Source organism: Mustela erminea, chromosome 4 (assembly GCF_009829155.1).
Source record: "Mustela erminea isolate mMusErm1 chromosome 4, mMusErm1.Pri, whole genome shotgun sequence".
Classification (NCBI taxonomy): Eukaryota; Metazoa; Chordata; class Mammalia; order Carnivora; family Mustelidae; genus Mustela; species Mustela erminea.
In genome coordinates, this window is record NC_045617.1 from 54,199,622 (window position 1) to 54,213,689 (window position 14,068).

Below are 14,068 nucleotides of genomic sequence, written 5' to 3' on the forward strand. Positions count from 1 at the left end.
TTGGCAATGCTTTCCAGGATGACAAAAACATGACAGGGTAGAAAAACCTAGAGAACTGCCCTCAACTTCCATATTAATACGTTTGTTTTTTAGTAAGTAGAGTGCTATTTAGGCCTCCAGTATTTCAGCCCCTCTTCTGGGTGCCAGGGATGTAGATGGAATTCTGATCCTATCTTATCCTCAAAGAGCTTATAGAAAGTTGGGAGGACAGGAGAGAAGTTAAGACATGATCTCACCCAGAGGAAAGATATCCCCCACACAGAGAGCACAGAGAAAGAACATCAGGACCTCCCTGTACAGCTGTGCAGCTTGTGCACTGCATAACTCTGGGGTCACCATCCTACAAACTCCATTCAGTAGAGCCATATGGACACCTTGAGTGTGAGGAGCCTTGTGAGACTTGCAGGGAAAGCATCCGGGATCTGCCAGATACAGGTCTAGAGCAGGAAGAAGGTCCCAGCTCCTAGAAAGATGGGGAAGACCTGCAGAGAATGTCTGAAGGCCAACGGGATGATATATCCCCTGCTGGGAGAAGGGCTCAGGCTTTCCCATGGAGATGTTGGAGAAAGAGTCAATGATTATGGTATGTTGGATTTGGGGTCATTCAGGTTATTTCCCAGCTCACTTAGAGAAACTGGAGTGACTCCCAGGGCTCGATTATTGTCTCTAGCGCTGACTTCTCGGAATTCTCCTCCTGCTGTTCTCCTGGCCCCACCACTCACTCTGACCAGCCACACAGTTCTCCCTGCTGATCTCTGAATAAGTCCCACGCACACCCACTGCGGGGCCCTCATGAAAGAAAAGGCTGGTTTTCTCCCATTTGCTTCTTTTCCTGCTGCCATTCTTGCTAGGACCTGCACCCCCCTCCCTACACATATCTTACCTTCACACATGTCCTCCCTGTAAGGGACAAAGAGATAATGACATCTTTGGAGTTTTCCAGCACAACAGATGGTCTCTAGGGAGGGACCAGTCAGTGGTCTGCCTATTGCACTGGAGTTAGATATCTCCACACCAAGACCACTGGCTTCAGGGAATGTGTGCCTGACAAAGAACCCCTGGACCCTGTCCTCATTCTGACCAGTTCCTGGAGGTCTCAGAGGACACCTGTACAGGACCATAATAGCCAATTAAAAACCCCCGACTCCAAGCAAAGACAAGACTCCCTCATTCCTTTCCAAGTCTCCCAGATGCTCCGTCTAGATCTCCTTCTCTACAGATCTTCAGTAAAGTCTGCTTTACCTTCACTGAAGTCTGGCTCGCATTTGATTTCCAACCTGCCTCAAGCCAAGGACCCTCTTGGTGGGTCCTAGAGGAACCACACTCTGGGTGCTTGGACCTGACCTGCCTCACATACTGGTATGTGATTCTATACTCTGAAAATGTACTGGTGCAGAATAATAAAATATGTAGCCACATTCGTAACATGTAGTTTAAAGAAAAAGATTTGAGTTTCTGCCATCAAAATTTCAAAAAAAAAAAAAAAAAAAGAGCCGCTTTAGAGATATTTCATTAAAGCATTAGATAATTGAATAAATCCGGAATGGTGAGGGGCAAGGCTTCATTTCTGGTCTTGGCCCAGCTATGAGTGAGTTGTTTCGCACCAGATAAGACCCAACCTCTGGGCTTCTCAGTTTTCTCAACTCCACTCATGGATTTTAAGACACGAAAGGGACATCATCCAAAATGTGTCCAAACTCCAAACACATACTCTTATTACATTTTACAAAATTAGATGAGGAAAGAGAAGTTTGGTCCACAAGCTAGACCTGTGAGTCACAACCCTCATCCTTTGGTACAAGGATGCTCTGTGGCCTTGGCAGCAGCAGGCTCAGACTCCCTGTCGCTCTCCTGCCCTGGGAGCAGAGTTGCACAAACCCCTCATTCCTTTCTGCTCCTTCTGCTTGTACCGGACAGCCTAGGATGGATCTGGTGACCCCAACAGCTTCCCTCCGACACACAAACCAGGATTTCTGCTTCTGGACCCCAGACTCTCGGCTAGTCAGCAAGCTTTCGTCAATCTAGGTCATAAGCAGGTAAGAGAGATACTTTGGCTCTGGGGCTGGTGGAAAGATGCTTCGCTTGGCCCTCTGTTTTTTTGTTCCCAACTCTGCACTGTAGAACAGCTACTGGGGTCAAAGTTCACAACCCCACAGAGCTGAGGGTCCCCAAACAAGGTCCAGAAAGATCAGATAGTTTCTGTCAAGACAGCCTGATTCTGTTGTGCCATAGTGGCAAGAACCTGGACTTGACATCAGACAGCCTATAAATAGTCACGCTTGTGCCCATATCCTTAATGGAACTACAGGGTCTCCTTTGAAAACCCCCTTCACTCACAGAAAAACACTTTGTGACCCACTAAGAAAGACTCATCTAAACGACATCTAAACAACAACAGCACCAGTCGGGATCCTCTAGGAAAGGTTCTTTTCTTCTCTAGGATCTAAAACCTAGCGCTAAAGACAAACTGAGAAAAACAAGATTAGCAAGTCATTTGAGAAGATGTTCTCAGGATCTGGGTCATCTGGGACAATTAACTTTTCACTGGCAAAAACTTGCTCCCTGAGGAGGGTGCCACGGAAATGTCACGGGGACACCACAGAAATGCCCAGGGCAGGGCAAGGACAGCTTCTTTGATGGGACAGGACTTACCAGGTAGCGCTCCTCCTGCCTCATGCTGGGGGTGCGGATCATGTGATTCTGTTCCCCTCTCCAGTCTCCAAATCGACGGAAAAAATAGTTAGATAAAAACCGGCTGACGGGGTCTCTAATGATGTTGATATAGACAGGCTGGTCTCCTCCAAACCTAGCACAGGCACACAAACACGGAGCTGGTTACAATCTGTCACTTCCGGAGGAAAATAAAGCCCACTTAGATGTTGTTTCCCCTCTAGTTCACGAGAGGACCCCATCTGCTAAGGTCCCAGTGAACAATGCCATCAGCAAGCTGTGTTTCCCGATGGGCACTTTATTATGGGTGGGAAATGTCTGCTGGGGGGGGCTTGGAGGATTGTCTGTGGCGTGGCTCTATGCGAACGACTTGAATGGTCAGCAGGGAGGTGTAGAAGAAGAGGAAGAACATCAGGACCCCCTTGTACTGCTGTGCAGGTTGCGCACTGCATAACTCTGGGGTTTTCTCACTAGGCTGTGCGCTCCTGGGGACAGAGGCACGCTGGGCTGGGTTTTGTATTCCCAGTGTCTGGCCCAAACACACCGGCAGGTGGCTGGCCCTCCAGAGAATATCTGATAAATTCTGATTTCCTGGCTGGGGGAGAGGCGTTTTATTCTTACATTCTGATTAGAACAGTCTCAGGTAAGGTGCTCTCCAGGAAGTGGGTGATATTAGCCAATATTTCTTAAACACACACAATATTTATTGTTGCTTGGTTGTAAACGCCTTTTGTGACCAACTCACAGGTGCCTCACGACATCTCCATGGGGTAGAAACCAAAAGCATTCCCACCTTCACCTGGGGAGGGAGAGTGTGAGTAGTTTGTGGCTGAGCCGGGCTTCGAACCCAGGCAGTCTGGCCCCATAAGCTGTGCTCTGAACCACAGAGAGAAGATTCCAGAATTGAGCAAAGTAATAACGTAAGGGACATTGTGAACACAGCAGAAATCAATATAATTTTCCTCAAGTGATGGTGAGTGGTTTTAGATTAAAAGGAAGCAAGTATCTAGGTGTTCCATTTGAATGCCTTCCACAAAGGGATTGAACACATGCTCTGAATGCTAGCCTGAGGGCAAGGCCTTCGCAAAGCAAAATGATTAGGTCGGCTGACTTGTTTCTAAGGATTCCTCCCCTTTCTCTTCAACCTGCCTGAAAATAGTAACCCCGAGGATCCTGGGAGAACACTCCAGGCTCTGGGCAGAGGTCTTGCTCTGAAGGATGCACAGGCTCCTTTCACCCTGTGACCCCACGACTTTCTGATGAGGATACCTCGACATTCTGTCAGGGATCAGAAGGAGTTCAGAGAAAACAAATGGACACCAGCCTACCCCCTCTCTTCAGCTAGCAGACTCTGTCACCTTTCAAAACCCAGCCCAGAATTAGTCCCATCCCTCTGCAAGTCAGTCCCATGCTGGGTCTGTCCCTCTCTCCAGCACTGTGTGACTGGGTCTGCCTCTCCCATCAGACTGCCACCTCCTGGAGGGGGGACCGATGTCCTTAGCACAGTGTGCGGCACACAGTAGGTGCTCAGACCACAAAGACATGACGGCCTGGGTGTATGCTTCTAAGCTGGAAGTTAATGCTGCATTCACAGGCTCTGCTGCAGAAGCAAGTTGACATGACAAGCCCCTGATCCTTTTTTGTGTATAAATGCACATAATGTCATCCTTGGTTTATCTGAATTTTGCAAGTGAACCTTCAGAGAGAAGAATCCAAAGGTACCAAAAGAAATGACTCTTTGGTGGTGGCATTTCAGTCCCCAGGATGAATGAATGACATTCTGGACTCCTGGATGGCTCCACCTTGGAAAACAAGCTGCTCAGGAGTAAGGTTAGCCACGCCCATATGAACCTTGTCACCTCCCAGATCTAAGCAGGTGACATCCACCTGACTTCATGAGCACGGCAGCTAACAAGTCTCAGAAATCAGCTGTGCCCAGGTGGCTAGCCACTATCATCCCGCACGGATCTTCCACTTTTTAATTGAATTGAGCCTTTCCTATCTATGATAAGCAGCAACTGAAGTCATAAAGCTAGGATCAGGAAGACAAAGCACACATTCCAGACGGGAAGGCAATGGCACCCTGCTTTAAAAAACCTCAGCTCTCCTTCTGTCTTCATGTGAAGAAGGACCATCACCGCTCATCAGCAGAACTGCCCTGTCATGTGAGATGGTTCTCAGACTGGCAACAGCCGTCTGTTTCCCCGACCCCCCACCCCCCACGCTGTGGCCTTGAGGACTCACATGGCTTCCTGAGCATGGGTGACTTGTTCCCAGTCGCACTCTGTAGCCCACTGCAAGATTTCCAGAATAATTCTCCCAAACAGAAGTTTTAGATGGCTCAGGAATGTTGTGTTAAGTATCAGATAAAATAACAGCCACTCTTTCGACATTTTTAACTATAGAGAGATGTCTGACATATATCTCCCACTTTCCAGAAATCCATAATAATAATGGTTTCAGGTTGCTGGCCCCAGTCATTTTTCTAGGATGCAGAGCTCCCTCCCAAACTGGCAAAACTAGGGTGGCATGTCAGTTATGCCAAAGAGGCCAGAATATCACCCACGTATCCCATGAAACAAATTTCCCCCCTCATCCTGCCCTCTCTCAAAGTCGGTTTCTCCTCCTTCCATACTTTCTCATTCTAGTCAGAATTCCTGGTCACCCTTAGAAGGTCTCTCGATTCCCTGAACCTACTGCTGTTGCTTGTATGCTGGAGAGTGAATGCTTTGCACAGCGCCCCCCCCCCCCCCCCCCCCCCCCCCCCCCGCCACTGGTGGCCCCACCACCACTCACACAGCACAACGCTCTGCCTTCTGTTCTCAACTCTGAAGAGTTTCCAGAGCCTCCAGGAGAAGCCCAATCCTATTAGCCAACCTGACAGTTGAGGAGTCTTTGGTCACACAGCCAAAATTCCTAATCTTCCTTTATGCGCATTTCCTTTTGTTTGATCCACTCAACCTAAAGAATTGGCTTCTCTTCATGTTTTTTTTTAAACTTTTTTATATAACTTTTAACTTTCTTTATACAACTTTTCAGCTTCAATTTTAATTCCTTTAAATTCTTTTGTTTGTGTTTCTCCTTGAAAATTCCTTTGGCAGTCGTCTTCAGACTTAACTTCCTTTCCTTTTTAAATCCGTACTTCTAATTTGGTCTTTATGGAACTCTAGACAATTGTGCTGACCAGAGCTGAGGCTAGGTTCTGTGCTGTGCCTACACACTGGAGCCTAGGAGTCAGGCCATACCTTCTCTTAACAACACACACTCTTGTCCTTTGGTCACCACAACAGTTACTATTTGAAACTGTCTTTTAAGTCATCCTAAAATAGCAGGTATTTCCAATTTCTTTAACATTTGTTCATACGTCCTATTTATCAACTCTGTAATTACCCCTGTGGCTCTCCTTCGGACCCTTTGCAAATTTATCATATTCTTTTTATTTTGTTTTTTGATGAGAAGATGAAGAGCCAAAGCAGGATGTCATTCTCTTACATCCTGGAATAATAACAACATGGTTCTCATTTTCTCTCGTGCATTCCTAAATATCTCATTCTGGAGATTTTCTTCCATATCTGCTCCATACAACATTAGCTCTTTCTCCAATGGTTATGTAAAGCATGTGGGTATACTTCCATCAAACGGCTGAGGATAGTCTGCCTAGTTTGGTCATAAGACTTATGACCAAAATTATTCGAGGGAATTAAGACTGTTTTGTCCTCCCATTATAGCACAGTTTTCTAGAGGTGGAAACACTTTTTTTTTTTTTTGAAATTATGTCTTTTTAAAAATTATGGTAAAATATACACAACACAAAATCTTTAAGTGTACAATTCAGTGGTATTAAGTATGTTCACACTGTTGTGCAACCCTCATCTCTACCCATCCCCAGACCTTTCTCATCATCCCAAACCCAAGCTTATATTTCCCTCCTCTTGGCCCCTGGCAATTTCCACTTTACTGAAAGTATATCTTCTTTTCACCTCTGGCCTAAAAGCAGAGGTTATCCTTGTGCTGTTACCTATATTAAAACATGACAAGTACCCTGTGGCTAGAGGCCAGCTTTGATTCCTGTCAGTGAGGGAGGAGACTTTTTTTTTTTTAAGATTTTATTTATTTATTTGACAGAGAAAGATCACAAGTAGGCAGAGAGGCAGGCAGAGAGAGAGAGAGGAGGAAGCAGGCTCCCCACTGAGCAGAGAGCCCAGTGTGGGACTTGATCCCAGGACCCTGAGATCATGACCTGAGCCAAAGGCAGAGGCTTAACCCACTGAGCCACCCAGGCGCCCGGGAGGAGACATTTTGAAGTGAGAGAAAAGCCATCACGGAAAAGGATGTGATTGTTTGGGGAGCAGGGTGAGGAGCTGCCTGCAGAAGGAAGAAGGGAAGAATGCTTATTTATTGGTCCTTTGCTGTAATGGGTTGGAAGCGTCCCCCCCCGCCCCATCCTCACAACCAAAGACAGCGGGCACTTGGGTTCTTGGCCGCCTGGGGATAGGGCCCCCCACACAAAACAGAAGCAGAAGACACTGAGCTTCCTCTGCTCTGTGGCATGTCCTTGGGGAAGAAAGGTAGAAGCATATGCTGATGGAAAGTGGGGACAAATGGTGGGAAGGGAGGGGCAGGGGGACCCTGGGGTTAGGCGTCTTGCTAGGAGACAAGGTGACTCCATAAGGGGGAAGGTCTCCGGTGGTGTGCAGTGAGGAGCACTCAGGGAAAAGTCCAGATGATACTAATCTTCATCAGGCTTCCAAAGCAGGTGGGTTTATGTGTCCACTGAGCAACAGCATTGGTTCAGGGAAAGAGGAAAGTGAGGGATACAGCGCCTTCTCTGGTCCAGCAGTGTTTATAAATAGCATAAAATCAAACTTCTGGGCTATGCTTAAGGAGGGAGAGAAAGTGTTCAACCACTGCTGATATCAATCCCTAGCTTCAAAGTTGGAGACTTCTGTCACCATTACTGGCAGGGCACAGGGTTAAAGCGGATGGCTTTGCTAAAGAGAATGTCAAGTCAGCATTCAGAAGAAAGATGTGGAAAGCCAACCGAATTATGGAATCCGTGAGATCGGATTTGTTTTGTTAAACAGTGCCCTGAGAAGGCAGCCTCTGTTCGGGCCCGTGATGAAGGCCTCGCCTTAAGGGAAGGCCTTGAAAGTATCCAAAATGCCTCCCCTCGCCGCCCATCGCATCCTGTCTGCTTCTTGAGTGATTGATTGATTTTAAATGTTTTGCTTTTGCGAATTCTTGTGGGCGTTGGAGCCACCAGGAGCAGATAAACAAAAAAAAAGGAGGGAGTCCTGAATCAGAAACAAGAAACGTTGCCTGTGGTGGAAAGAGGGTGCTGAGACTGTAGCTGGAAATTACTGAGCGCACTGATGTGTCCTGTAATGCGCGTGGACTATTTTGACAGCGCAGAGCTCCCACCCAGCCCTTCCCAGGTCTACCCTGAGAGACACCAGGTAGGGGTTGAGGGGGGCTCTAGGCTGGAAGGTTACTGCCTCTTCTCCCCAACAAAACACTTAGCGAACAAACAAAAAAGTGGGGGTGAGGGGAAGGTAAATTGAACTGTCACAATCTTTGCAGCGTGTGGATCTGGGACACCCTTAAAGAGATTTCGTGGATACTGAGGCTGAACTTTTTCAGAAGTTGTAATTATCTTGCTTAGCTCTGGGAACGGACACAGGAAACCAGAGTACACAAATGTTAAAAAGTTCTCTTAAAACATCACAACAAAGAGTAGCATCTTTTAGGCCGTGGTCATTCTGACTCAATTCTCCAGGTGGTTCAGTTGGAAAGCATTTGTTGGGCTCAAGGTTTTAAGCAGTTCAAAAGCCATGTGAAAACAGCAGTCTCGTGTTAACCCTCACGAATCCCAACCGGCCTGAAATTTCTACTGGCTTTGGAGCTGCTCCTCTCCCCTGGCAGGAAGCCTTCCCTGAAACAACCACGAAAACACTGGTTTGGTCTTTTTCACTCTTGTTTTCTGTGGTTGAATTACTAAAGCTAGATATGGTGAAATGGTCCTTCCAGGTCTAAAATTAGGGAAAAGAAGGAATAGAGCAAGATGCCTGGATGATGAGTAAATGAAGCCAGTTGACTACCTAAATGCCAAGAGCTTGCAGGATAACATTTTGCATCGCTCACAGTGTGTATATTTCAAGATAAGAATGCCATACATTCTTAAAGAAAAAAAAGAAATAGAGGGCAATTCTTTTTGGTATAAGGCTGCACACTTCAGAAGTTCACAACAGTTAAGGGCACAGGCTGTAGGAAGGGAGGTGAGACCTTTCTTATGTTCTGCTCACTAGCAAGTATTTTGCTGCACATTAAGAACGTAAGGAAGATTAGAAATCAAATGTCAACAAAGAATATTAAGTTACAGTGTCAAGTCTTATCTTAATAACCTCATTATCTTGAACCAAGCCAACCATATATATGGCTGTTAGCAATGATCGGGGTAGGGTTCTTAAGAGTAGTTTAATTATCTCTTTGCCTTATAATTTAAAATATAGAACTCCTTTTAATTTAAAAAAAAATTTTTAATCTTAATTTTTATTTTTTTCTAAAGATTTTATGTATTTATTTGACAGACAGAGATCACAAGTAGGCAGAGAGGCAGGTAGAAAGAGAAGGAGGAAGCAGGCTCCCCACGGAGCAGAGAGCTCAATGCAGGGCTTGATCTCAGGATCCTGAGATCATGACCTGAGCTGAAGGCAGACGCTTTAACCCACTGAGCCACCCAGGTGCCCCTAGGACTCCTTTTTTTAAAAGCATGAGAAAGCCCTCAACGCATTCCGACCTGGTGGTTTTTCTGTGAGTTGTGTACTGAGGGCTTTATTTACATACCCAGTTTGCCATTTATACCTAAAACCTTTCCCTTAAAGCTGTTCCCTGTTAAAAGAAAAGCTGATGTTTTAACTTCCCATATTCAGTGGGATTAACATGGTCTTGTAAAGTAGTAAGGCTCAATCTGCCATTCTGTTCATGCTCGTGGAGGTGCCCTACCTGAAGCCAGAGCCTCTTGTCTATGGGGTGGCAGGAGAGGGTAAGAGTGCATGAGCTTTTTGAAGGAGAGAGATGTTCAGGCCAGTTCACCCCTCCACCCCTGGCTTAAAACTCTTAACTGTCATCCTTTCCTGCTCTGCCCACCCCTGGGCTCCTATGTTCCAATTCCTTTCGGCCACTCTCTTTCTCTGGCTTTAGCTCATGCTGGGCCCTGTGCCACCAATGCCCTTCCCCTTTGGCTAAAGTTGGCCCGTCCCTCATATCCCAGCAGCAAGGGCTCCTGTTCTAGAATGTCCTTCCACACTTTCTCCCACCTCCCTTGGGGGGCACGCTATGACCCTTTCTTCTAAAGACTTCACACTTTGTTGCCATTCTTCTTTAAGGGAATGAGGGCGTACACTTCCCTCAAAGCAAAGAAAACTTTTTAAAAAATATTTTATTTAAGACAGAGAGAGGGGTAGGAGTCAAGATGGCGGAGAAGTAGCAGGCTGAGACTACTTCAGGTAGCAGGAGATCAGCTAGATAGCTTATCTAAAGATTGCAAACACCTACAAATCCAACGGCAGATCGAAGAGAAGAACAGCAATTCTAGAAACAGAAAATAAACCACTTTCTGGAAGGTAGGACTGGCGGAGAAATGAATCCAAAGCGAAGGGAAGATAGACCCCGGGGTGGGGGGAGGGGCCGGCTCCGGCAAGTGGCGGAGCAACGGAGCACAAAATCAGGACTTTTAAAAGTCTGTTCCGCTGAGGGACATCGCTCCAGAGGCTAAACCGGGGTGAAGCCCATGCGGGATCAGCATGGCCTCAGGTTTGGCAGGGTCACAGAAGGATCGGGGGTGTCTGAGTGTTGCAGAGCTTACAGGTATTAGAACAGGGAAGCCGGCTACAGAGACAGAGCCGAGGAGTGAGCTCTCAGCTCGGGGTTACCTTGAACCGGTAGCAGGCTCGGTGAGCTCGGAGCGTGGCAGGAGGCCACAGAGACGGGAGTAATTGGGTGCTGTTCTCTCAGGGCGCAGTGAGGAGTGGGGCCCCGGCTCTCGGCTCCTCCGGGCCGGAGACCAGGAGGCTGCCATTTTCATTCCCGTCCTCCGGAACTCTACGAAAAGCACTCAGGGAACAAAAGCTCCTAAAAGCAAACCCAGAGGATTACTCAGCCCGGCCCCTGGTAAGGGCGGTGCAATTCCGCCTGGGGCAAAGACACTTGAGAATCACTACAAGAGGCCCCTTCCCCAGAAGATCAACAAGAAATCCAGTCAGGACCAAGTTCACCTACCAAGGAGTGCAGTTTCAATACCAAGGAGAGCAGCGGAATTCCAGAGAAGGAGAAAGCAAAGCATGGAACTCATGGCTTTCTCCCCAAGATTCTTTAGTCTTGCAGTTAATTTAATTTTTTTTTCTTTTTCAATATTTTTTTCTCTTCTTCTGCTAATTTTTTTTAACTTTTACCTTTTTCTTTTTTAACGTTTTTAAACTAGTTTATCTAATATATATATATATTTTCTTTTTTATACTTTTTAAAAATTTGTTTTCTTTTTTTAATTGTTTCTTTTTTTTTTTTTCCCTTTCTGAACCTCTTTTTATCCCCTTTCTCCCCCATCACGATTTGGGATCTCTTCTGATTTGGTTAAAGCATATTTTCCTGGGGTTGTTGCCACCCTTTTAGTATTTTACTTGCTCCTTCATATACTCTTATCTGGACAAAATGACAAGGCAGAAAAATTCACCACAAAAAAAAGAACAAGAGGCAGTACCGAAGTCTAGGGACCTAATCAATACAGACATTGGTAATATGTCAGATCTAGAGTTCAGAATGGCGATTCTCAGGTTCTAGCCGGGCTCGAAAAAGGCATAGAAGATATTAGAGAAACCCTCTCGGGAGATATAAAAGCCCTTTTTGGAGAAATAAAAGAACTAAAATCTAACCAAGTTGAAATTCAAAAAAGCTATTAATGAGGTGCAATAAAAAATGGAGGCGCTCGCTGCTAGGATAAATGAGGCAGAAGAAAGAATTAGCGATATAGAAGACCAAATGACAGAGAATAAATAAGCTGAGCAAAAGAGGGACAAACAGCTACTGGACCATGAGGGGAGAATTCGAGAGATAAGTGACACCATAAGACGAAACAGCATTAGAATAATTGGGATTCCAGAAGAAGAAGAAAGAGAGAGGGGAGCAGAAGGTATACTGGAGAGAATTATTGGAGAGAATTTCCCCAATATGGCAAAGGGAACAAGCATCAAAATCCAGGAGGTGCAGAGAATCCCCCGCAAAATCAATAGGAATAGGTCCACACCCCGTCACCTAATAGTAAAATTTACAAGTCTTAATGACAAAAAGAAAATCCTGAAAGCAGCCTGGGAAAAGAAGTCTGTAACATACAATGGTAAAAATATTAGATTGGCAGCAGACTTATCCACAGAGACCTGGCAGGCTAGAAAGAGCTGGCATGATATATTCAGAGCACTAAACGAGAAAAACATGCAGCCAAGAATACTATATCCAGCTAGGCTATCAGTGAAAATAGAAGGAGAGATTAAAAGCTTCCAGGACAAACAAAAACTAAAAGAATTTGCGAACACCAAACCAGTTCTACAGGAAATATTGAAAGGGGTCTTCTAAGCAAAGAGAGAGCCTACAAGTGGTAGATCAGAAAGGAACAGAGACAATATACAGTAACAGTCACCTTACAGGCAATACAATGGCACTAAATTCATATCTCTCAGTAGTTACCCTGAATGTTAATGGGCTAAATGCCCCAATCAAAAGACACAGGGTATCAGAATGGATAAAAAAACAAAACCCATCTATATGTTGCCTACAAGAAACTCATTTTAAACCTGAAGACACCTCCAGATTTAAAGTGAGGGGGTGGAAAAGAATTTACCATGCTAATGGACATCAGAAGAAAGCAGGAGTGGCAATCCTTATATCAGATCAATTAGATTTTAAGCCAAAGACTATAAAAAGAGATGAGGAAGGACACTATATCATACTCAAAGGATCTGTCCAACAAGAAGATCTAACAATTTTAAATATCTATGCCCCCAACGTGGGAGCAGCCAACTATATAAACCAATTAATAACAAAATCAAAGAAACACATCAACAATCATACAATAATAGTAGGGGACTTTAACACTCCCCTCACTGAAATGGACAGATCATCCAAGCAAAAGATCAACAAGGAAATAAAGGCCTTAAATGACACACTGGACCAGATGGACATCACAGATAAATTCAGAACATTTCATCCCAAAGCAACAGAATACACATTCTTCTCTAGTGCACATGGAACATTCTCCAGAATAGATCACACCCTTGGTCCTAAATCAGGTCTCAACTGGTATCAAAAGATTGGGATCATTCCCTGCATATTTTCAGACCACAATGCTCTGAAGCTAGAACTCAATCACAAGAGGAAATTTGGAAAGAACCCAAATTTGGAGACGAAACAGCATCCTTCTAAAGAATGAATGGGTTAACCAGGAAATTAAAGAAGAATTGAAAAAATTCATGGAAACAAATGATAATGAAAACACAACGGTTCGAAATCTGTGGGACGCAACAAAGGCAGTCCTGAGAGGAACATACATAGCAGTACAAGCCTTTCTCAAGAAACAAGAAAGGTCTCAGGTACACAACCTAAACCTATACCTAAAGGAGCTGGAGAAAGAACAAGAAAGAAACCCCAAAACCAAGCAGGAGAAGAGAAATTATAAAGATCAGAGCAGACATCAATGAAATAGAAACCAAAAAAACAATAGAACAAATCAACGAAACTAGGAGCTGGTTCTTTGAAAGAATTAATAAGATTGATAAACCCCTGGCCAGACTTATCAAAAAGAAAAGAGAAAGGACCCGAATAAATAAAATCATGAATGAAAGAGGAGAGATCACAACTAACACCAAAGAAATACAGACAATTATAAGAACATACTATGAGCAACTCTACACCAACAAATTTGACAATCTGGAAGAAATGGATGCATTCCTAGAGACATATAAACTACCACAACTGAACCAGGAAGAAATAGAAAGCCTGAACAGACCCATAACCAGTAAGGAGATTGAAACAGTCATTAAAAATCTCCAAACAAACAAAAGCCCAGGGCCAGACGGCTTCCCAGGGGAATTCTACCAAACATTTAAAGAAGAACTAATTCCTATTCTCCTGAAACTGTTCCAAAAAATAGAAATGGAAGGAAAACTTCCAAACTCGTTTTATGAGGCCAGCATCACCTTGATCCCCAAACCAGACAAGGATCCCATCAAAAAAGAGAGCTATAGACCAATATCCTTGATGAACACAGATACGAAAATACTCAACAAAATACTAGCCAATAGGATTCAACAGTACATTAAAAGGATTATTCACCACGACCAAGTGGGATTTA

At 44.8% G+C, this 14,068-nt stretch overlaps 1 protein-coding gene across 1 annotated transcript in view; it reads right to left on the reverse strand.

Moving 5' to 3' along the window:
* Positions 1-14,068, reverse strand: part of UST (uronyl 2-sulfotransferase) — a 293,697-nt gene that overhangs the window by 97,933 nt on the left and 181,696 nt on the right. Inside the window, exon 5 of the mRNA XM_032339286.1 lies at positions 2,653-2,806. Within this exon, the coding sequence (XP_032195177.1) occupies positions 2,653-2,806 (154 nt within the window). The remainder of the gene's footprint in view (positions 1-2,652; positions 2,807-14,068) is intronic.